The sequence below is a fragment of the Numenius arquata genome, chromosome 10 (assembly GCF_964106895.1).
Source record: "Numenius arquata chromosome 10, bNumArq3.hap1.1, whole genome shotgun sequence".
NCBI classification, from domain to species: domain Eukaryota; kingdom Metazoa; phylum Chordata; class Aves; order Charadriiformes; family Scolopacidae; genus Numenius; species Numenius arquata.
In genome coordinates this window covers 7,247,080-7,272,510 of record NC_133585.1, presented here as the reverse complement: position 1 = coordinate 7,272,510, position 25,431 = coordinate 7,247,080, and the positions used below count along the sequence as shown (strand labels likewise).

The 25,431-nt window shown below is 36.6% G+C and overlaps 1 protein-coding gene across 1 annotated transcript in view; it reads right to left on the bottom strand.

Moving 5' to 3' along the window:
• Positions 1–25,431, bottom strand: part of LRMDA (leucine rich melanocyte differentiation associated) — a 666,001-nt gene that overhangs the window by 275,159 nt on the left and 365,411 nt on the right. The window contains exons 3-5 of the mRNA XM_074155105.1: positions 21,343–21,469; positions 10,679–10,818; positions 276–402 (exon numbers count right to left, since the gene is read on the bottom strand). Of these exons, the coding sequence (XP_074011206.1) occupies positions 276–402; positions 10,679–10,818; positions 21,343–21,469 (394 nt within the window). The remainder of the gene's footprint in view (positions 1–275; positions 403–10,678; positions 10,819–21,342; positions 21,470–25,431) is intronic.

Here is a 25,431-nt window from a genome sequence, read left to right as displayed (position 1 = left end):
AGAGACACACATTAGTTACTTTGTTATATGAAACAGAGGTTGGAAACCAGAAATTTGATAACATAACCACAGTCCATTAAACGTAACAGTAAAGTTTGATATTAAACCGCAGAAAAATTACTAAGGCTTTTGTCCCTCACCTCACCACATCTACCAGTTCTTTCATTTGAAAGGTTTTGTCTGCTACTGTAGCAAAAGACGCAGCCAAGCTTTTGGAGTTATTTTAAAACAGCATTAATGAATCACATTGTTACTTCTTCCCTTTACTCTCCTACCTTGGCATCCTTGGGCTTTACCACTTTCATGAAGGCACCTCTTACCAAGGCTTCCTCTCTCTCCCTCCTTGTTACCTTCCGAGTATCCAGAAATTTCAGGTTTGTCAATTTGTGCAGGACAAAATATCTGACAGAGAGCAAAACGCACAGTTAAAATCCAGTAATAAGCAAAGACATACTCACAGACTGACTAAAAAATAACAGCAATAAACAGCAACAGCCTTTGTTTTCTCTCTCTGTTCATCTTTTTTATGCAACATAGCTTATGTAAAAAGTTATTATACTTATTTTACTCTCTCTAATGAAGCTTACTGTAAGCTGCCCATAACAATTTAATACCGGGTGGATGAAACAGATATGAAAATTATCACCATAGGCATGTATGTTCTCTATAGGTATTAGTGAGGTATAAAGTATACCCAGAAATAGAATAAATTGGGAATTGTTTTGAATTGCCAGTTTGGAAAAAGGAGTGATTCCAAAGGAAAAAGGAGTGATTCCAAAGGAAAAAGGAGTGATTCCAAAGATTCCATCCCATATTTCAGGGGAAAACCAATCTGAGACATGGAAAAGTGCCAGCTATCTTCTCTGAAAGAATTCTCAGCAAACGTTCATTTGCCAACACTTCTTCAGATTTTTATGTTTTCCTAAAACCACAATGATCAGCAACATTAGAGACACGTGAACAGCAAATCAGGGAGGAGTACAATTTGTCTTCTACCATACATCCAACACACCATCCTTTGTCTTGAAAGGAGTGTATGTCAGTGTTCAAAACTCTGAACTTTTAAAAAAAAAAAAAAAAAAAAAAAAAAAAAAAAGAATTTGTCAAGAGAAAGCACCGAGAGTCATTCCTGATCTCTGCCTTCCAGGATGACATTTTGATACAGACATCATTTGGAAGGAAAATTCTAATTTGGTCCTGCCAGAGATACAAGGTGTCCTTATGGCATATGGATTCCAGCTCAGGATTAAATCAGAAGCACACAGGGACAGACTGTTTTTATGAAAAATATTTTAAGAATTCAAAGTTCTTGTTAGGATCCATCAGTACTATATTCTATTTATCCTTCTTATTCAAAGTTCAGCAGCTTTTTAGCCTCAAAAAATACCACTGGCTCCTTGCTTGCAGAGGGAGAGAACATGGCAGATCAGAAACAAAGTAAGGCACACAACCATAGCAAATCAAAATATCCAACCACCTCAAGTACATGTTATTTACATTTATCCAACCAAATGTGAAGCAGACATTGCAAAGTGAGAGAATTGTCAGACTTTTCCTGGCCGGGGGTAGGAAGGTGATTGATAATGTTTCCCCGTGCCCGGCTGCTTTGCATAGAACTCCAGTCAGTCAGAGACCCTCCTAATCATGCCAGTCCCTTCTGGCACTGGGAGGAAGAAATCAAAGTAGTAGAAAACTCTACATAACATTTTGAAAAAACAACACACAAAAAATGTGTTTTAAAAGGTAAGAGTTATCTTATCATACTGTTCTCAAGACCAGATAAACGTGTAAAAGACTGTAAGACTCCCCTTCTACAACCAAGCAAAATTGAATGCTGCAAATGAACCTTTTTGTCAAGCACACCTTTCCTCTGAGGCAGCAACTTCATAAATTGTTAATAAGTGAACTGAAAATTCTCGGTACTGAAATGCTCAGGCAATTTAATTGTGATTCTTCAATCTATGACTTTCAATGATATTACAAGAAGAAAAAGAGAGAGTCACTTTACAAAACAGAACTTGTCCTAGGACCATTTATTAAACAACAGCTACAGATCTACGAGACAGACACATTCTCACTCTTAGACTCCTCCCCAGCTTTCCTGGCTGCCCTTCCAGTCCTCCCTGGCATTTTGCTGGCCCTTATCTTTCAGTGGAGGAGAAGCTATCCATCTTGCATTACTGGCAGAAAAGCTCTGATGACAAGAGATTCTTTCAGATGAAGACGTGTACAGAAGGAAACAATATGTCAAGAGTGAAGAAGAGTGAAGCTAAAAACGAGTAAAGACACCCACTAAGTGCAGGGTGAGAAAAGATGAATATTCAGGTGAAGAAAACATCAGTATTAGAAAATCAGCAAATGTTTAATGATGGAATGAAATATGCCATTGAAAAGCAGGCTGCAACAAAAATGACAACAGACTAAGACAGCACTGTCATCTATGCTGACTTTGGATCACAGCCCTAATGTCAGTCTCTCAATCATTTCAAAAGAGCTTAAAATTATAATAGCATTCCTTGATACAAATGTATTTTTGTATTTTTAAGTCATTCTGACTGCACTTCAAAAAACAGAATGAGCACCAGTACTTGCCAATTCCAAAAACAAAACCAAAAACTCCTACCCACGTAAACTAAACACCACAGGTAGCAAACTACACCACAAGTCACAGCTTTGGGGTTGATTTTTTTTGCTGGTTTGTTTTTGGTTTTGTTTTTTTTTTTTTCAACTTGCAGTCCTTAAAAAGCAAATATTAAAAAGTTAAAGGTTACCCCACAGTAGAACAAAGGTATATCAGTGATTAATTCTTTTAAAAGCTGATTCAAACCACAATCCCATTTATTCATATTCCTTTTGCTAAATGTGGAATAAAACCAATCTATATTATATGAAAATAATACAATACTTTTTTATTAAATGGCTGAAGAAAAGCATTGGGCTTCCTGGATATATTTTAGCTAGAAATATGAAGATGCAGTTTCAATCTAAATGTAACCCAAGTTTGCCATAAAAAATACAGGAAAGGATTACCAAAGCCCTGGAATGAACACTTTACAATATCAATTCAACCCTTGTAAATTTAATCCAGGGTTATTTGTTGCACAAAATCTCTTTACTGTGATGTATGACTTAGTTACTAAGGTTATCACAGCAGTATCCTAAAGTTGCATAGTACATAAAACATTTCAGTTAACAATGCAGGGAGGTTAACTCCCACAGATAACCTACTATCAGAGGGTTAGCCCAGATGACATGCCTCTGTCAGCTTTCAGGAGCTATTGATGGTTCAATCAGTTTGTTTTGAAGGTAAAGTACAACAAAAGGGCACTAAACTTATTCAAACTGTCAACAGGGACTATCTGGAATGTTGCTTGCAGGTAAGTAATTTTGGGTGTTTTAAGACTATTATCAAACACCAATGGCTGCAGAAAAAGACAGCTACTAATAACACAGAATGCAGCCGTCATAAAATACTTTATGGCAGGTACTAGGATCCATAAATTGCATGACACATTGCACCTGTTTTAGACTTGTAAAATCACTAGTTAAGAGAATGCTATTTAATGAAGAAAGATGCATCTAAATTTTACATTATAAATTTAGAAAGGTTTATTTGAGATTAGAGCTTGAGGGCCAGGGTCTCCTTGCACTCCACCCCCTACACCCCCCGCCTTTTTCTGTTTTAATCGTTTTGAAACTTAGTACTGCTCCATGTGCTCTGAGACTGCTGTTACTGGGTTTTAACATCTTTTCAGTGGAGTGAAAAAAGGTTATTATCTTCAGTGATGAGAATTAAAGGTCGGGTCCAAAGAGAAAAAACCAGAGACACCACGAAGGTGCTTAGAGATCCATTTATCACTGCCTGTAAACTGATCTTCTAATTCATGGTGGAATAAGGAAATGAACTATGTAAGCAAAGTTGCATCTTCTTTTGTTCAGAATCATCTTTCCCCCTTGACTCCCAGTGCCAAGAGTCCTGTGAAAGTAAGCTAATAACAGATATCCATCACACACAAACAGGAACACTCAGAGATGGAACAAGACCAGAGAATATCCCATTTCATGTTATTTCAGTCTTAGTTAAGTGAAAATGACAATAAAGATTAACAGTTAATTTACCAATTTCATAAGCATTGCACGTGATTAGTATTATTTTAACAAGTTTTACACAGACCTGTCAAGATATTGGAAAAGAGGTACAGGCTTGAGGGGGCGTTTGCAAAGGAATGCGTTGAGTTTGGGATTCAGCTGCTATTGACATTGGCAACAGCTCAATGGGGAAAAGCCTTCCTTTGAAGAAACATGTCGGAGTTCAGAAAGGGACAGAACAAAGACAGCTCTGAGATCAGCTATTGCTATTTATTAAACAATACTCGACTCTAGTTTTCATACAAAGAAATACTGTCTCTGATACTGACTTACTCTACAGCCTCTGACGAATCACAGACTTGTCATCTTAACTCTGCTTTACAAACACAGAAACTAAGACCTACCAGTTACCTTACAGGTATATTCCGTGTATGGTTCTAGTTCTCTACTGTGTAACAGTCATTACATGAAACATAGTCCTTGGGTTATTCCCTCACCCCCAAAAAACCAGTGATGGTTCACACAACCTGAGGAGGGAGTTTCACAGGTGAAGCAAAAGTGTTCAAAGACAATGTGTAAGTGTTCCTTAAAGCATCAAATGGAAGAAAGGAACAAACGTGCATGAAATTCGTCAGTCCTGATCCAAAACACACAGGTCTGAATAACTTTCATGTTAACTCCCTACTTTTGTTAAATAGCTGCTGTGTAACTTCATAACTTCATTCTGATCTATTTTTTCAGTAGCTATTAGGTTCAGGCATAAAAATTCCTTCAGTTTTAATGAGTTTCAGTACACTATTCCTTACTATTGTCAAACAGTTCCAGGAAATTTTTATTCTAGAGCTGTGAGCACACAAAAAAGAAAAATCCCATCATATCATAGCATCTAAGGGCCTTGATTCATTTATTACTTCCCTTGGAAAAGCAGATAAGTTGTAGAACACGGTTGGCCTCGTGATAGTGAAAGATAATGGCATCACCCGTGAGCCACACTTTAAGAAAATCTTAAAAGTGGCAATAAATTACTTGGGGAAATAATGTTTAGGGGTTTTTTTTTTTTTTTCTCCTTCTACTACAAGAAAAATATAGTAAATTTGTATATGTTAGAGTTTCAGAGAAAATAAACTCTTCCACCCAACCTTTAGTGAAAGCCTATGTTATGAACCAGATTCTGTATAGACCTTTATTTTGTACTTTTATTTACGAAAACTGGAATATAAAAACATACTGTATGCATCAATAATTTTTAACCACAAAATTAATCTGGTACTGAAAAATTGAGAAATATTTGCCCAGAAGAATGCAGAAATGTCTAGCTCTACCCATATCATAACTTCAACGTGCTCTTTGTTTCAGAAAGTGTTTACTTTCATTTTTCTATTTTCCGTGCTATTGTATTTCCTTTCTTTGACAATCATAGAACATAAAAATAATACACCCATTTCAAACTTTGAAGGGCTGATTATGTTCTTACTTACGTTTTTGTAAACTAGAAATAATAAATAACCCAAAGTCGGCAAAGTCACATCAGCATTCAAATGGAGAGATGAAAACAAAAATCAGAAGGATTGAGCAAACATGTTTATAACACCAAATTAGATTATCTCCTGTAATTGTTTCTTCTGCACCACCAAAACGTTTAAGCCCCTACCCCGACCCTTAGCCCACCAAACAGCATATAACTGGCTGCAGAATTTCCATCTGCAACAAAACTTCCTCAATACAGAGTTAAGGAAGCCAGGTCATAAACTTAAACCAACGTCTCCCAGAACAGGGGCCATGATGTTGTCATGAGTTATGGTAGAGGATCACAGAGCCTCTCTGCAACTTTGGCACTGCGTGGTGATGACCACAGAATTCTGAGGGGCTCCCAAATCACTTAGAAATCCAGACCACCTCCTAATATCTAACATCCTCCACTCTACTTCAATGTAGCAAAAAAACCTATGAATTAGAAAAATATCTCTGAATACATGTAACAATAATTTTAGTTATATCTTGACTTTCTGTGTTAGTATGGACAAATTTGGGTATTATGAACTTCAACTTATTTGGCTGAACCAAAACATTCTAATAGCCCTTGCTCATAAATCCTTACACTGGCTAATCTCAGATGGAAGTTGTATGGCTATTTCATGTTTATCAAATACAGGGTTTTTTCTTCCAGGTACTGTAAAATGACAAGGCCTCGTGTGAACAGTGAAGTAGCACAGATTCATAGATTATACAGATGTAAGAGAATACCCTAATCATCTCATTAAGTACATAAAAAACATATGCAGAAGTACCACAGACTTAATCCATCCCACTACAAAAGAACCTCAACAGTAAGTTCACCAATATTGACCAAGTATATTAGCATTATTTTCATTACTTACTGAGGGCTTCTAGTCTCCTATTGCTTCTTGAATACGTATTTATGTATTTTTGCTACCAAATTCAATAACAAAAATAACTTTTTTTAAGATAAGTGGTTTCTGTCTCAATTTAAAAAAACACAAAACACTTAACCAAAACAAAACCGCAATAAAACAAAACAAAACTGCAGGGAAACTGGAAATGCTATAAGAGGATGCAGCATTTCACAGAATCAGACGGGAATAGCTGATTTAGCTCAAAAAGTTAATCCATACAAAATGCATGTACTTCCTTTCTTGCTGTTATATCTTAAGAGGACTTCATAAGGTTATCACCATTTGCTCCTCCCTGCCAAAGATAGCATATCTAGTATATGTACTTTTAAGCTAATTTAAAATAAACTCAGGCATTTGTTTCCACTTGCCCTTGTTTCCATGTCAACAGCACTTAATGAATGCATCATTCCAGGAAATGTCAATAAGGAGCAAAGAAGAATGAGCAAGCACTGAAAACTTCACACACGGCACACATCCTTCACAATCATATCGCTTTAATGAAAATAGGTGAGGTCACCTGCAGCATTCGCAAATGCTTTGTAATACATTCTGACCCAGATGATTTTTCACAGTTCAGTAACACCATGTTTGAAGTTTCCCCTGCAAACAATACACCCACAGGACTGACCAAGTGCGGGTACAAGAGAAGCAACCAGCAATTACTGTGTCGACTTCTGTTACTTTGATCTCCGGGTCATGACCTTTGCTTTCACGCAATCTTCAAAGCAGAGAGTGTAGAATAGGTTATTTTAGAGGACCCACTGTTTTGCAAGCTCTTTTTCTGCGTTTCTTGCTTCCTGTTTGAGCCAAAAGCTTTTAAACCTTTCCTATCGCCATTATATTTCAGATATTCTGCTTTCCCTTGCCCTCATCCCCAAGATACCCCTTTACAAAATAACACTTCCCAAATACAAAAAGCTTAAAAAAACAAGATTAAAAGTAAGAACTTTTTAGGTTTTGTTTTTTTGGTTTTGGTTTCTTTTTACAGAAAGTAAAGCTATTTTATAACCATGGCAAAAAAACATGAGTCTTTAACATGAATGAAAAAAGTTTGCTTCTAAAAATACCACAGAAGAGAATTTTCTTTTTACTTTTCCTGACCAAGCAAAAATTCCAATAACAAACAGAAATATTTTCATCAATTTGTTTTCCCACACCTTTGAAAGGTAAGGAGATGGAAAAAAATAGGGTTTCTTTTTTATTTTTCTAAAAAAAAAAAATCCCACTCAAATTTTACTATGTTTCTTAGAAAAAATATAACTACTTTGAGAAAGTCATAACAATGTTTCTGTATAAAACCTATTTTAAATTAAAAACTTGGGAAAAGTGTTAGTGTTGAAATTGATAGAAATGGTATATATCAATGGATTATCTGAGGAATCAGAATGTAACTTCTTGACAAAATGCGCAGTTTTATACATTTTCCAAGTATTTATGATAAACCCCAATAATTTTTAAAATATTTAATATTATTTTTTATCTCTGGTACTAATACTACAGTAAATCACTGGACTTTGAGTTTCTTAAAATTTGATTGTCCGAGTTTTTTAAGGTTCAGATTTTGGGGGTTATACAGATCTTTTCAGTTTGTTGGAATGAGAAGATTAAGTAAAGCTTTGATTTCTAGCACCTTTCTCTTTCTGGTTGAGGAATTAAATAGCCTGAACTCTAATTGAACTCAGTGGAATGAAATTAAAGCTCAATGAAAAATGAAGCTGTGGCTCCAATGGTCACTGCAAAAATTTACAAAAAGAAGTTCCTATTCAGAACAAAACAAAACCAGTTAAAGTTTACGGTAAAGCAAAATATTTACATAATTCAGGTTCACTGAAATGCAATGTTTTGGTGTATTTGTATACAAATTTTCTCAACAAAATAAAAATCTTTTAAAGAAAAGTTACTTCAAACCATTAAAAAATGTTGAAACTGGCCATTTCAAATGTTTGGTTTTGAGATTTGAAGCAATACATTTGATATAATACAAATACTTTCTCACTCAGGAAAGCTTGCTTGGGTTAAATCTGTGAGATTAACCTGTACATTTTGGGGGAAGGAAGAAAAAAGTTGTGTCCAAGATGCTTCAGAACATGTATTCAAAATTCTGAATTAGCTATTTAGAGTAAAATTAGCAGAGTACTTTTAATCAGTTCCACCATGTAGGTGAATATATTCCCTGATAGATAGACAGACAGACAGATAGATGTATGCTTTTGGTTTTTGAGTCTAATGTTGTCTGGCAAACACATTTCGTATAATGTAACCAATAATTATGGAAAAGGATCAGGAAGCTTTCTTTATAGCAGCAGAACCATAAATCATTCAACTAATTAGAAGTGCATTCTTCCTTCTTAAAAGAGCTTTAATTAACCTAGTTTATATGGAAAAAATATACCCAGGTTTTTGAAAAATTGAGGGGAAAGAAAATAGAAGCAATGTTGCACTTTACAGCAGATGCATAAATACAATCACTTCACACTTTGACACGGTGGTTTGCCACAATGTGACCTAAAACTGCCTTGACCTCTCTGAAATCAACATTTTTGCATTGAAATGAAACAACAGACATGCTTGTTTTGATGTATGGCCGTGTGACATATTATAAATATTACATCACATAACCACAGAGGATGTCAATCAATAAAGAATTTTTTCAGACAGCACTAAATGAACCATGGGTTCTTGCTTCTGAATGGCTCCTTTAACATACTACTTTTGCTTAAATGATTAATAGGAGACATATTGTCAGAAAACATACTTAAAGTGAAAAACAGTAAACTGTAGAAATATCATTCATTTTTTAAGCAATTCTCTAGTGCAAATGTCACATAAATTTACATAGAGACAGAAATATTAGACTCTCATAAGCTGGATAGTAGGTATACCTTCCACTTTAGTGTGAAAACAATAGGAAAATATTTTATTAAATCTAGGCTGCTCTACTTGGTGAAAACCAAAATGCTACCGCTCAGCTGGATTTAAAAGTTGAATCATTAGAAGATGAAAGTCTTTAGGCTAATGATAACCTAGAAATCCTTCTCAAAAATTTGGAACAAAAAAAAAAGTATATGCATACCCAGGACAGCTGTGCTGCTGTTTCAACCTACAGCATTTACGAGCAATGAACTGGTGCATCGAATTCATGCCACTTCTCAATAAACCTGCTTTTCATCTCTGCCACTTTGTATTGTTTTACACTAACTCCTACAGCACAGATTACATGAAGATAAAATCAGAGTTTTATTATATAACTCTGAATGCCACAGGTGATCTGCTAAGAAAAAGTAAGCTCAGGTTCCGCAAGGCCGGCAGCGTGGTGACCAGCGCCGCTTGGCCCAAACTTGCCTCAGACAACCATTTCCAGCCAATGTGAAAAATGCCAGCACACAAAGACTGAAATCTTATATCAGATGTGAGCAAGGAAGAAGAAATCTATGAAAATTATGTCACTTCAGTGGACATTCTGTAAGTTTTGGGTCTACACTCTCAGTCATCATCAGTCACGAGTATTTTTATTTTTTAAAAAATAACCCTTGTAGTTTTTAGCAACATTTCAATTGCACATACAGGATTTTATCAGGTCTCCATATTAATTTCCAGATGACCTTTTGTATAATCTAGCTCATTAAAATTACATTAGAGAGATAGTTCAGGGTGCTTTTTTTGCACCTAAACACTAACTGCTCTGAGCAAAGCAGCACAATATAGGAGTCCTTCTGTGTTTTTTAGTAGTGCCTTTATAACTATAGTAGAAGAAACTCATTGCCATAATCGTTAGCAGAAGACAATGCAGCTGGCTATCTGGATGTAGGGATTTATTTTTTTATTGACTGTCACCCTTGGTGTATGTAAATGTTACCTTACCTTGGCCTTAGAGAAGGAAAGGCCATAAATAGGCACATATGAGCACCCACATTCAGGAAATCCTGTGCACGCCTGCTCAACCCAAACATATGCTGTACAGCACTGAAATAGTTCTTGATACAGGATTCCTGAGAGCGATCACACTGAAATGCAGTTACTCAAATTCCAGGTGTTTCACGGCAGAATATGCCACAATGCTTTCAGAATAGAGGAGACGTTTGAGCCCCTGGGTTGGTTTTAGTTCAATATTTTGCTGGTAATAAAACAAAATTGACGTACCTTATCAAACTATATCAATATAGTGAAACACTAACCTGTATCTCTGGTAGTCATCTTCATCCTTTTCTTTGCAGACCAGTTCATTTGGGCAGGCCATGTTTCCAAGCAAACTGAGATACTGTAGTGAGGGCACAACTTCAGCCAAATGGTCCAAAAGGCTTTCTAATTCTGTTATGTGTCAAAGGTTGTGGGTTAAGGATTCAATGACATTAATGAAAAAAGCATTTAGAATTGCATCATTGCTGGTTTAAACATACATTTCAATAACTGACAATCAAATTTAGTATGGCATTCGGGAAAATGTCACATTAATTGTTCCAAGGGCAAACAGGGATAAACTTCAGTCAGTTTTTTGGCACGGAATAAAAGAATTTGGCTGGTTTGTCATTCTTTTCTCCTCCTTTCTTTCCTAGGTGGTTCACTACAAAACATTAAAACTTTGACAAAATGATGGATGCTGTGTGGTAAAATGGCTAGCAATTGCTGGAGCCATGAAACTTTTCCAGCATGGAAACAAACAGTTAGTTTCACAGCACATTCATCACTAATATATTCAGTCCACTGGAAAATGAGGTTTTAAAAAAAAAAAAAAAAAGAAAAAAGTCAACCCACAACAACCCACTTTCACTCCCAGCATATAAATGCTTTGAGTGCCACAGCAACACATTCGTAATTACTCAATTAGTATATGTGAATTAATGCTTCACTAAGTGCAACTTAAAGACTTCAGTGTTACAAGGAGTTTATATTTGAAGCTTTAAAGTCTTGTAAAGCATAATTTTTATCATTAAACTAGCCTTATATTTTGGTGTTCATGAGGCTTTTTAACTTAACTATGTTCCTCATAACATAAACTATGATGATACACCTTCTATATTGTAAACTATATTAAAACAAACAAGCAAAAAAAGTTAAACTATCTTTTAACCACTGCAATATTGGAAATCACAGCTTCGGTTTAAGCATAATAAAAATATTCAACCATTTTCACCCTGTTGATTGATCAAATAAAGCAAATTACTTTGTCAAAGTATAGTGTTACAATCTCTTAAGACTCAAACTATACATTCTTATGCACTTTGATTTACATGCAAAGAAAAGGTGTGATTCTTAAAAAAGATGCCATGCTCATGCATGTAAAAAGTTTTCAATGTTAAAAAATTGACTGACTTAGACAATAGTAATAATTATTCAAATCCATTAAAGGGCATTTCATTGCTCTGTTTTTATCCACTCCTGCTGTTAGAGACCACAACTATTGTTTTAAATCCTCAATTCACTTGTGTTGCTATTATTTATACTTGATTTATGTGTTTCTGTTATCTTTGTTATTTTACCTGATGCAATTTATTTTATTTCTTCACCTCAATATCTTAAGGGCAACAGAAGCAATACAGAAGGGAAAGAGCAGCTTCATTGTTAAAAATGTGGCCTTCCTTGTGTAAGTCTGAAATTTTATTTTATTTCCAAACACACATGAAGATCATGCTGACAATTACTAATTTTAACAGATTAAAATCAATGTATCTACACTTATAGTTAATGTCCCATAAAGTCTGAGGAATCATACTCAAATATTTTGCTTGCGTGAGAAAAATGAGGGTTTGAAATTAGTTCTGTGAATTAATTGAAAAGGTAAAAATGCTAACTTTTAATTTGGTAAAGCCACATTATGGAATGCTATATGCCAGTAAATAATCAACCAGACCCTAAGAAAAAAAATCTTCTTTGTTAGCCAGGATGAATTCTCAATCAAAATTTGGTGCTGATTCTTGTCTTCTCATACCTGGACCTCAAGCTCATACATAAACTTTTTCGTGGCTCTTTCAGGAAGTCTGTGACTGTGATGGGAAGGTCACAAACTGTTTTTCCACACATGCTCAAGTAAAAAGCTTTTTAAAAATTTCCTAAGGCTGTTAGAGAAGTGCTTGAATCTGGCACCCTCCTTCAGCCAGGAGAAACACTTAATTTCTTGCAGGATTGCTTACATTGCAAAAAGCTCCCTGAGAGAAATAGTTTATTATTACAAAAGACAGTTATTTCCATAACAGCAATCACACACAGGGGGTTAGCTATTGCAAGCCTTAGATTGTATCTGGCCTTTTCCTATCGAAAAAGGGGGTGGGGGAAGCCAACCCCCAAATTTTTGGCTTCTTCTATGGAATAAACATGCAGAATTTTTGCTTGCCAAATCAGTAGAGCTTTTTCTGGGGTAGAAGCTTTTCTCCCCAACAATTTGCTGAGTGTGGAGTATGACACACATTCTAACTCTCATCAAAACTTATTTAGATACGTGATGATAAAGAGCAGCGTCAGCTTAGATCTGCAAAAGTATAAGACTATGCATCAAAATCCAATGGCAAGCAAAAGGGAGAGATGGCCTATGAGTTTTGGGTAAATAACAGTAGTTGATAATCTGCATCTCAAAAATCTAAATCTCTCCAAATTTGGAAATTAGTGTCTGATTCTAATATCTCATATCTAAATCCTTAGCGTTGATTTTAGATGCAGAAATACTCCCCCCAAAATTATCTCAGGCAAGGATGGCCAGGAACCACACACAGAGCTCTTACCTTGCAGTCCTGTGTGATACTCCCCAGATCTTTTCTTTGTTATCATTTACTCACCTCCCTCTAATGCAGAAGATATTTAGCATCCTAGCATTATTTCAGTTTCAGGTGCAACAGAAACAGAAACGTGCACAGGACAAACCCCAAGAATTGGACGTAATCACCTCAACAGTAGAAGGTCACTAATTCACAGAAAAGTTGAAGCTTTGCAAGCTTAGACAGCCCAAAAATAGCAGGACACCAGCAACACCTGGGAACAAACCAACCAGTGACTTATGATAGTCAAGTTTTTTGTGCCAGAATTAGCAGTTGTATCATAAATAAAATAATAAATATATTCTGTTCTTTAGGACTTTAACTGCCTTTTCTCATCCCTCTTAGAAACACACCAAAATGCAAGGTACAGATTATTTTTCCAAGAAGCCCCATCCATTTGCCATGACAGTTATTCTTTACAAAGCACGTAGGAAAAAAAAAAATGATATCCTGTTCAAATTCTCATGATTAAGTGTTTCTCAGAGATGAGTCATAAGTCATGGTGCACTTCTAGTGTACTGTTTAGTTAATTACCATGTCATATACTTATTTTATTCACAATACTGGAACTATACGATGCCACCAAAACTGTAAAGTCTTTCTAAAACAATGCCAGGAAAATACAGAGGGAGAAAATAAAAAGCAAGTCTACTGCCAGCTGCCTTTTCATGGTTTATTGTTGCGGCCTAAGGAGTACCATATTGGTGCGATCAGAGCCAAAGAGCTGCAAAATCCAGCTGTGCTATTTCTAAGACAAATTTCAGCTCCGTTCTCTCCAAAAAGGAAAGCCACTGTTAAATCCATGGACGGTGCTAGTGAACATTATTTATTTAAAGCGCTGTGACAACAGCCCTGAACTGATCTTTCTGAAGTCAGTGTCACTGGTCACCAGGTGAATATGTAACAGGGATGCAATTGCTTACACTATAGTGTATTGTTTGAAAACTGGTTTAAAGTGTCGCTATTATGACAATTGAAGTGCCTTAGTGTAGCAATCCATCTCCTGATTCAACAGTGTCATCATTACTAATCTATTCATGCCTGTCTTTCTAACAGACGTTGATTTAAAAAAAAAATTGTAACAATAACAATTTTAAACTCTTTGGCTCTTTAGCTCACAAGATAAAATATTAATTCTCCCCAATTATACAACAATGGTCCCATCCAAAAACATGACCTGGCCTCCATGAATAACAAACAGAAACATAGTACACATACTTTAAAATTTCATCCTCATCAAAAGACAATGCTGACTTCTTGCACCACTTCTATTTTAAAATAAAATATTTACAAGAACTGGGTATCTCTACATCCTCATCATCTAACATAATGAAGCCTCTTACACGTATGTATATACACATGCATATTTCTTGTTCACAGCATACATACACACAAGCATACACAAAGACACCATATCTTATGTTCAGAAAAACAAATGCCACCAGCAACACCGAGACATTAGCAACAGAATTACTTGGAAAATATAGTACTATGGTAGGCCCAGTTAAGCTGCAGGGCAATATAATTTTTGCAAGTTTTATGCAACCAAAAATATCCTACAAATAAGTTTGAGCAACCTGGTCTAGTGGGAGGTGTCCCTGCCCATGGCAGGGAGGTTGGAACTCAATGATCTTTAAGGTCCCTTCTGACTCTAACCATTCCATGATTCTATGTTCTGACTTGTCTATTTTCACGCATTACCTGGTACCCAATATCATAGTTTTTGAGGCTCTCCAGAAGGCAAAAAACCAAGTAAAAGTCCAAAGCAAATGATGCATCTCCCTTCTCTGGCTAAGAATTGACTGTTTATGCAAGCCCATAACACTTTTGCTTGCTCGTTTTGTAGAAAATCCTGTAGCCTGGGTTAAAATTCTAGTGCTAGTCAGGACTATGGCCCCTTACATATCCTTCAAAGATTAGTTCCACAATATTTAAGGCTACGACCAAGGAAGGACTGGTGTGATTCAAAGTTAAATTGTCTCCAGGGAATACTGTATTTGAACATGGTCAAAGTTGTAAACTCTGAGTGGACAGTATAATGCCACTTCGCTTAGTCAATTTAAGGAGAACCTCACAAGCAGGGACAGCCATTTTGACGCTAAGCTGCATCTTCTGACAGCCAGCATAGTAAAAAGACCGATCTGTTATACTTCCGAGAGGTTGTGTGGATTCACACAGAAACCACTGGATGAAGTCTCATGTCTTCCACTTCTCCAGACCTCTGTATTCTCAAGTCTCTTAAGCTGTGTGCTTTCACTAGTCCCTCCAGCATAATTCCAAGGTACAGACACTGCATGAATCCTTTACAGACAGTAATATAAGAGTCCAGCTGCTTTAAGTACTGAAGATTGCTGCTGAGTACTCCTCAGACTCTATACTGTTTCCTCTCTTACTGGTATTCTTGGTATATTTTTGGTTGTTCTTCAGGGACAACTGCTGGTCAAATCTATGAAATAGCTAACAATTTCTAAATGAAATTATTCTATATAACTCCATACAAATGCTATCTTAACATATAACTGTCCAAAAAACCTAACCTATACATATTTTCTGTCTCACCACTCAATTATTTTTTTCATATAGTCTGAAGTATGCAAGAGAACCTGGGATTTGTTTCTGTTACCTTTTTCTCTGCCAGCAGTCCTTTTTACCAGTCACACAATCAAATACATTGACTTTATAAGAAAAGTAACCACTCTTGTTCTCTGTCTCAGTGCTTTCCAAGCTGTTCCACCATATTCTTTCAAAAAGTTCTTACTTAGTCTTTTCAAATTTTTAGCAACTTCCCCAAAAGAGTGGCAGGAGAACTTTTCATGTTAATGACTTTCTTTGATTACAGCTTTTGGAAGACCTTAGAAGCAAAGGAACAAAGTAAAGAGCAATCAGCTGTACATTCAGGATATTTTTTAAATATGCACATAGAGAATATCAGAAATATCAGACAGACATCCAGACTGCCACACAGAAAGACCCCAACCTGTCATTCAGAAGTCTTCTGCCAACTAAACATCTGTCATGCAGGTGCTGCAATCAACCTAACATTAAAACAGCCAATAGCACTTCTACAAGAGTCATAAATGAGCAAGGTACCTGTATTTATTCCCATTTGAAATATTGGCTTCAATTAATTTTATCACAAACACAATGTAGCCATTCCACAGGCAAATAGCCTTGAAGCAGAAGTTACCAATTCTCCTCTGAATGCAGTGTGAAAAGATCTTTGCCACCTGAACGCTTTTCCATTAGAATGTGCTAGGTCTTCAAGGTTGGATAACCACAGAAATAGCTTGCAATATGCAAGTATACGTCTTTCCCTTCTCGATGTGCAAAAGGATGTCACGCACAGTCATTTGTATGCCACGTTTTGGCCTGAACCCTATCTTGTAGGGAGATAGGCCCTTGAGATAAGGCCTTATTCACTGACTAAAACAATTTTGGTCAAGAAAGGAATGGTGCAGCACAGGTGGTAATTAACTAAGTCCATACATCTCATGGAGAGTTTCCTGCATACTGAATACTTGGAAAAAAAAAAAAATCCCATTCTCCCTGATGGCATAGCATTAGTTTTCTCTGTGTAGCAGGAGTTACCAGTGCTTTTAAGGGTATTTGAGAAAGCCCATGGTTCCAAGGGTGCAGATTTGGAGACCAGGTTTCAATATTGCTAGGCATAAAAACGTGAGAGAAAGGAGAAATGTTTCTACTCCTGCAATGAAATTATATTTCTGGTTGTCTAGAGAGGTCCATCCTGAAACCCTATGTCCTTTCTTTCAAAGTTTGTTTTTTGTTTGGATTTTTTTTTTAAGACTATTCTGCCCAAATGTTGCTCAAGGTTCCCAAGGCAGCACAAAGACAATCCAGAATAAAGGAGCAGCTTGCCTTTTTTTTTTTTTTTTTTTTTTTTTTTTTTTTTTTTTTTTTTTAAGTTCGGACATCTGGAGTTGAACTGGTCCAAGCACTGCCGTAGAACAGGATAAGGAATCACCTGGACTGAAGACTACCTCCCTCTTCCATGGATATTTGGCATAAGGCATTCACATTACTTAAATTCTACTTCAGTCATGCATTATTTTAGAAGAAAAGTTTTTGACTCATCAGGTACTGCAGTTTTCCAACAAGCCACTCTCAGGTTTAGACAAAACTGCAATTGTGGCATGGAGAGCTCAGATGTACATGCAGAAAGACCACTGTACCATTTCAGCTTAGATCTTTGTTTAGTGGAGATAGGGATCTCTGCATTATAGGAGACATTTTAAGTCTTTAAGGTATTCACTCAATCTAAACATCAAGTCCTCAGCACTTAACATAATGAGATTCTGGTCGGACTGGGATTTCTAGGTCTTCAAGTGCTTCAGGACAATGTAGGAACAAGCACAAAGGCAAAATAAATTACAATCTACAGTTTGGGGGTTAAAGAAATCCATAACTGTTAGGCATTATGATGAGACCTCTATGAATACAGATTATAGCAGAAGAACTTATTGGTACATTCTTCAGTTGAAGTACTGGATCCATGCTGTTTTCAAAGACTCAAGAATATATAACCCTTAGATCTGAACCACACTGATAACTCCTCTTGCCGTACGTAATGCATATACCATTATGGGCATTCTGCCCAGCTCTAGACTTCCCACTCTGTGGTGTGAAATATTTTGGTTCTCCTCTAAACCATTCAAAACCTAGGCCTAGATTCAATGTCTGCATTCTACATCTACACCTTTATTCAAAATCAATTTTGGTATCAGTTCTTCAGACGCATATAGAATGTATGCTAAATGGATGACCAGCTCACTGGACTCAGTAAAGAAATAGAGCTTTTACTTCAGAGAATCAGAGATCTGGTTCATTATCAGACTTGTCTATTTTGAAGTGAGCCAGTGAACACCATCTAATTTTCAGCATACAGGTATATATATTTGACAAACTATCACTGCTGCCCTTTTGAGTAGTTTTAACAAATACTAAAAATATTGAAATGTAAAGGAAATTGAAATGTCTATACTGTATACTCCCACTGCAACACCAGCCATGAACAACACAGTGAAAAGCCATGAAACCTCACACTGCTATAATACACACAGAGGAATAAATCTATTTAGAAGTCTCTTAACTGATTCTCAGTATCTAGTGAACACACTTAAAAGGAGAAATGAGGCTCCCATTACAAGCATAGGTGATTGCAGTCATGAGTCCTCCCTTCAAAACCAACTTCCCACCTACCACCCATCCATTTTAGTCTTCTGCTTTCTCCCACCCTTTGTGTCTGATAGGGAAACTAAGATGATGTCTCCCAAAGTAAATCAGACTTCTGTAAAAACAAACATACTATACACAAGAAAAAAAACTTGTTAGAGACATGTAATCCAATAATGCACAATGTTGATAACTATCCTTTATGTATTTCTGCTATATAGACTGCATTTTAAAATATTTTTAACAGATTACACATTACAGAAAAGCTGAGGCATAATAGTAGGAAACTGTTTTTAAAATAGTAATATTTAAATTTGCTTCTTCCACTTCTAGTTGAAAAACTAGTAGTGGCCTAACTGTAACTGAAATACACAAGTACTATTTGAAGAAAAAAAATACTAGATGATTCTTCTAAGTACTTACCTGATTTAGAGATAAGCTTTTGCATTTGTACAGTGTATCCAGACATTATGTTAGGAGGGGCTACATGTTATTTACACATACAATGCCACACAATAGATGAACCATGTAAAAGGAGTAGAAAGCTCTTATCAGAACTATCAAAACAGGATCTGGATCAAAATGAAGTCAAAATAAAAGGAGAGAAATAGCAAAGAGTACAGTAATATTAAGAGATACACAGGAAAGCTCTCATGAGTTTTAAACTTTACATGTTATTGCAGTTTTCACAGAGGGCAGTTTGGATTTCTGTTTGTTTTCATATCTATCTCTCTCTCTCTCAAAATGTATACATTGTAATATTCCACCAATTGAAGTTTTGTTTCTATCAGTATTCTTTGCTCACTTGAGTCCCCTCTGTAGTGCTACTGTCATATACTAAACAATCTTTCCTGTAATGTATTTCATCCTTCTATTAAATGCACATCTATTAAAAGAATTCTATAGAGAAAACATTCATTAAAAAAAGTGATTCAAGTTCATAAGAGACCTTTTTCAAATATGGTATCCACATTGAAGAGAGGAATCTGGAAGGTCTCTGTGCTTCTGAAGACTGCTGTATCTTCCCTGTAAGAGATTACTACTCCCAAGGGCTCTAAATGTTAATGATGGAGAGCGGTTATTTTTTCTTCTCTGGGCAGTTTGTATAAATTAGGTGTTTTACAAGCATTTCTGCAACTCCTCTATTAAATTATTGGCAGCACACTACAAAACGTATACATTATTTCTATAACCTGCGTAGCTCAATACTCTCAAAGCTCTAACTTCATAGTTTTAAGATTGAATTAAAAAAATCCCAGGATAGAACAAATCCTTCTTATCATGTTATCATTGACTTTGAGAGCTTATTCGCTTGACAATAGTATTTTAAGTATGTCTGTAAGACCAGCAGAAACTCTTCAAAGAATCTTACTGACAGGATAATTTTTTTTCCCTTGGATTTTGTTCACTGAGCTCTTATTCAATACATCTGCCCTCCCTTTTCGTAAGTGCAAAGCTCCTCCTTGACATTCCCCCAAAGGACAAATATACTCACATGCTTTTGGGTCTTATGGCCAAATTTACTTTTCACGCTTTGTAGAAGGAGATAAGCTTCACGAGACATACCACCACCAGTCACAGCGTCATCAAAAATGTTCTTGTCCATTCTTCATCAAGGCATGCCCAGTTCAGATTTTTACCATGGCAGTAAACAATAAAACCAGCTACTCAAATACAACCCCCAGAATCCTGACATTAACCAGAAATCTAGCAAAATACCTAGAGCAGTAATGATTGTTACTGCTCAGGAGACACTCTTAGCAAATTTCCAGGGCCCCAAGAACAAAAGTTCCTCTGCTGATTTTTATTTATTTATAGAGTCAAAAATAAGTGCAGAAATTGTAGAATCTGCAGTTATTTTTATTCTCCTCAGTAGGAGGATTTTGCTTTAGTAGGAGGTAAATTGCTCTCTGTTTACATTGACTGTAATAAAAGCCTGCAGTTGAGCAGCCTTATCCTCACACTGCAATTACAAGGAGAGGGCTTTCACAGTCTGTGTTCTAAGACTCTGCAAGCCTTAGTTGGCCTTTTGGCCACAATTTGATCACCCTTAACTTTTGTAAAACCATATATTACACATCTTAAAATCACCAGAAGGGTCAAAGTATGGGAAAATCATTTAATAATCTAGTCCATGCCCAGGTCTTGGAGAGAATTAGTTTTTACAAACCATTATCTATAAGCCTACAGACGAGAGGACTCTGATTCAGCAGAGTACTTAGGCAAATGCTGAAGTATTATTCTGAATAAACTTAAGCAGGCACTAATTTCAGGCATATAGAGAATTGACTGATTGGTCATGAATGGACTTAACTATCCTTCTAAATACTTTAATGTATTAAGACCTTGATTTGGACAGATTTTACATGAATTTATAAAGAGTTGGAACACCAAGAATACAGTGACTTGCTTTTACAGCTGCCGTTGCACAGCAGCTACCATATTGTGATATTACCAACTTCATTAAAATAGAGAAAGGTATTACGTTACTTGGGTTTTTTTATTTTATTTTACTCTAATGTTTTAAAAGCTCTTTGAAGTATAAAAACTTAATAGCGTTTCACTGCACTCTCTATTCCACTAGAGGTCAGCCTGCAACAGAACCCCAAGCAAACACAGGAACTGCTGCACACTGGTAGCACTGACATTATTTTCTTTCTCTATTTTATCTATTAGAAAGATTTCTTCAGAGCCATAACTTAGATCTCTCACTAAAATGGAGCAACAGGAAGATATAATGGTGCATTTCATTTATGAATGACCTATAATAAATTACTATGAAGTATTCCAGGTGCCAAACGAGAGAATGCTTTGTCTGCACATGAACTATATTTCACATACTTTAATTTGGCTGACACATAAAACTCATTTGACATTTTGCAGGTATTTCTTTGAAAGGATATTTGGTTCTTGTTGAGCGTTAAGGTATGGAGGTGGGGTAACCTGGGTAACAGAAGGTCATTTCCGAGTAGATTGTTGTCCAAGATCAGCTCTTCCAAGTAACTGAATGTTTTCAGTCCTTCTAGTGACCTGCAAACGACAAAGGCAACAGGAAAAATGATACTCCACTAAATCAGGGAGGTCATTATGAGCTGAAATAAATATTTTAACCTTCCCTTTCAGGAGTGGGAATAGTTTTGGTTTGGGCCTGTCAGAAGAGTGAATGACAAGCATTAGTGGCAAGGGGAGTGCTGGCACTGCAACACATCCTTCACATGCTGGCAGGATGAAGGATGGGGGTCACTTAGTGAGTAGCCAGGATCCAAAACAAAAGGCTTCAGATATGGGGCCTGCAGGATGAATTTGTCAATGTCTTGTGCCTTCAGGCACCCAGCCTCGCCTGACCCTAACCTCCATTCCCAAGATAAATAACTCTGTCACAGTTCACCTTCATTCCCTGGACACAAATTTAAGTTGTCATCCATCATTTCTGCCAAGAAATATCATACCCCGCTAACAATAATAAATACAACTTCAAGTATCATTTCTTAGCAGTTACCTTACATGCAATAATAGGAAATGGAGAAAGGATTTTTTTACTTTTTTTTACTTTTTATTAACCACTTAATTTGCTTCTTGAGTCCCTGCAAACAAAATAAAATGTTCTCTACAAAGTAAAATGCAAAATTACTCCAGACAGAAAAGGTATTTTCTTTCTTTTTGGAACTTACTGTCCCATTTTGGAACTTACTGTCCCACTGTCAAGCCACAGGTCAGACTGCAGACAGCAGCTTTAAAAAGGAGCATTTCACAACATGGAGCGCATATGGTGGCTTATAAATAAACAAGATTCTGGAGGTATTCATTCCTCTGATAGCAAACTACAGGGAAAAAACCTAAAAAGAACACTTTGGTACCTTGTTAAGGCATCTATTCTAAACTTGATTCTTAACGCTTGCACATTCCACCAGGAAAAAGAAACCCACACATTAATCAACTAAGACACATGGTATACGGAGCATACGCACAGGCACGCATTCACAGCTCATTCACCTACCAGACATCTAAAGATATGCTGAGATTGCATGACTTGACAGCTGATCTACTATGCCTACCAGTGGGAAGATCATCACTGTATCTCCTGGCTGTTTTATAAAATGTGATGAATAAGGGAGATGCAGTCTATACTATTTATTCAGTTTCCAATGACATTTATACTGAGGGGATTTCCGCACCCTCCCCCCAGTTTTTGGCAAAGAACAAAATACAGCCAAGACCCCTGTTAGAGAGTTCTACAGTCACTACTGCTGGAGGAAAATGCAAATATTATTAGAAAGTATGTGGGTTTCAAATTAGACAATTTAACATTCATCTCTCCAACAAAAACAAGATACCATTTTTGTAGGTACAACTTACTGACCACTTATAAATCACAGTTAGAGGGTTCAAACAACCAAAAGAAATCAAGTCCATGACCTTTACACTGGCTACTGTACACTAAACTATGAATATTCAAGTAACATTTGCACAACACTGAAACAGTGTATTTCAGTCCAAGGACTCCAAAGGGTTCACACTCTGTTGACTTGGCATTCCGAAAGGGAGGTACAACTATTACTAATGCCATTTTGATGCTGGGCAGCCAGACCTGAAGAAAATTTGCCATGCCTGCACCCTGTGGCGTATCTATATCGGTACAATGCACTGAGACTACAATTTCTGAAGCTGAAAGAACAAAAGCTTCTATTGTAAACATCATACTGAAACAACCACCACAGTAACAGTCGCACTTTATGCACTTGCCTTTAACAAGCTGTTTGGGAAAAAACTCAATTCAGCCTACACAAACTGTAGACGGTTAAGAGCTGTGCTAGCACACTGCATTCAGCTGGCTATTTCAGCAAAGGGTCGCAACAGACTTGGGTTTGCCACAGTCAAGATCAGCAGAGAGATCAGCAAACATTTCAGACAGTGCTTTCCCCCAAGTACCTTTAAAAGGCAAAATAACCCAGAGGAAGTAGCAGTGAGTTTATCAAGCTGTTATGAGTTTTCGTTTCAGTTTATTTGACAAACCTAGTTTAGCAAATTCCCCTTAAATACTCTTTATTATATAAATAGTGGATTATTTCCAAACCTCACATTTCAGTGTAAGACTTTGACTTGCCAAAGGAGTTCAGAGAAGGCCACCTCCTTGTCAACACCACAGAGCCTTATGGGATGTTAATAGGTCCTTTGTGAAAAAACATTGTTTGGGCTCTGGTCAGTGTCAGCATCAAAATACACATTGTTCCTGAGTTATGTTATGCAAATATAATAGTCTTATCATAAGAATCAGCAAATGGTTGGCAACTGGCAAGGAGAAGAAAGCACACATCCAAAACTGCTGCAGGGGAGGCATAAAACAAAATGACAAGCCATGAAGTGGGACAAAAGGCCTTGAAACACTAGAGGGAGTTGCCTATTGAAACAGCCTTTCTTTCACAAGCCTGGGCTGAACACGGGGTACTAGTTTCATAGATAGGCAGAGAAAATTGTGTGCAAATCTCCTTACACCTGTCTGGTTTTGATAATTTTTGCCATGTAATGTTATTAGCTGCTCAGTTAAAAAGGAGCCGTGTTACACAGGGGGTTGCTTATTAATTGTTGTTTTCATGTCATCAGAGCAGTGTGCACTTGGTGATTTAATCACCTAAATTCAGAGTCCGGGGAGATGGGAGGAGCTGCCACAGCGCAGGGAGGGTGTAGCCATTAACATAAATTTACATCCATATGTTATTTTGCTATTCACAGAATTCTTATTTTTTCATCATAAACAGAAGAAAAAAAATTGCACCAAACCAAAATTGGAAAAGACAACTGGTAAAGAAACAAAAAAGGGAAAAACACATTTGTTATCATTCAGTGATTCTAGCTGCTAAATTCAAGGCAACAATCTCCACCATCATAATATATAAGGAAACATTGCCCAGCAGTTACACTCCACAATTTAAAAATTTTAAGTACAATCCACACAATAGGTTTTATGGTACAAATTTCAGCAAGTCGCATAACTTTTATGTGCCTCAATTTCCCATGTGCAGATGGGGGATAAGAAAGGATTGCAATTGCAAATTGGTATATAGAAAGCATTTTTGAGGGCCTGAGGTAGAAAACAGAAATAAATACTGGCATGTTTATTTTTAATTAGGGTGAGATAGTTATATTAATGTACTCCAAGTATTTCCTCATGAGCCCATTACAAAAGGGGAGAGGAGTGCATAGCATAACACGCAAACACCCTAAGAGATGAGTAGAAAAAGAGGGAGATGCCCCAAGAAAGAGAACCAGTCTACAATTAAATCTGTGCTGTTTTCTCATAGTTCACAGGAGAAAAAACATCTCCCCATATTAGTATATTAAAACAAACACACGATTTTACCACCGCAATACAACCAGCACTTGAAGGGGCAGTGGCAGTAGTTGTTTTCCCTAGTTTCAAAAGGCTATTCATGAAGGTGTATTGCAGGTTGCTTTTCCCTGCTCTGATGACAGGAAAGCTGCCCATTATCTCACCCGCAGGTACCATCTCAGTTACCTCATCGCAGGGCTCACACTCTGCTCCCAGAGGAGAGCAAGTGCTGCCAAGAGATTTCCATTGCAATTTCCAAAGTCACATCAAACCGACAAAACATCACAACGTATTCAGTGCCGCCTCATTCAAACAGAAAAAACTTTAAGTTTCCACTGTAATTAACCCTATCCTCGTTAAGATAATTATGATCAAGCTCCCTGTCACAGCTAATATCACAGCATCATTGCCTATGGCTCACGCTTTGCCCTCATTAGCTTACAAAAACACTGTGCTAAACAGGAAACTGACTCCCTCTGCAAAACGACTTAGGATGTTCTGTAAGTAGACAGTAAATAATCCTTTAGAATAGAAAGGTCTCACAAATGTCATTTTATCCAAGTCCTTCAGCTATTCAGTATGATTTCTTCCAGCTTTCTTTTCTCTAATTCATTCATAGTTTGTAACAAAGTTTTAATTGTAAAGGAATGTCATGGCAGAGGTC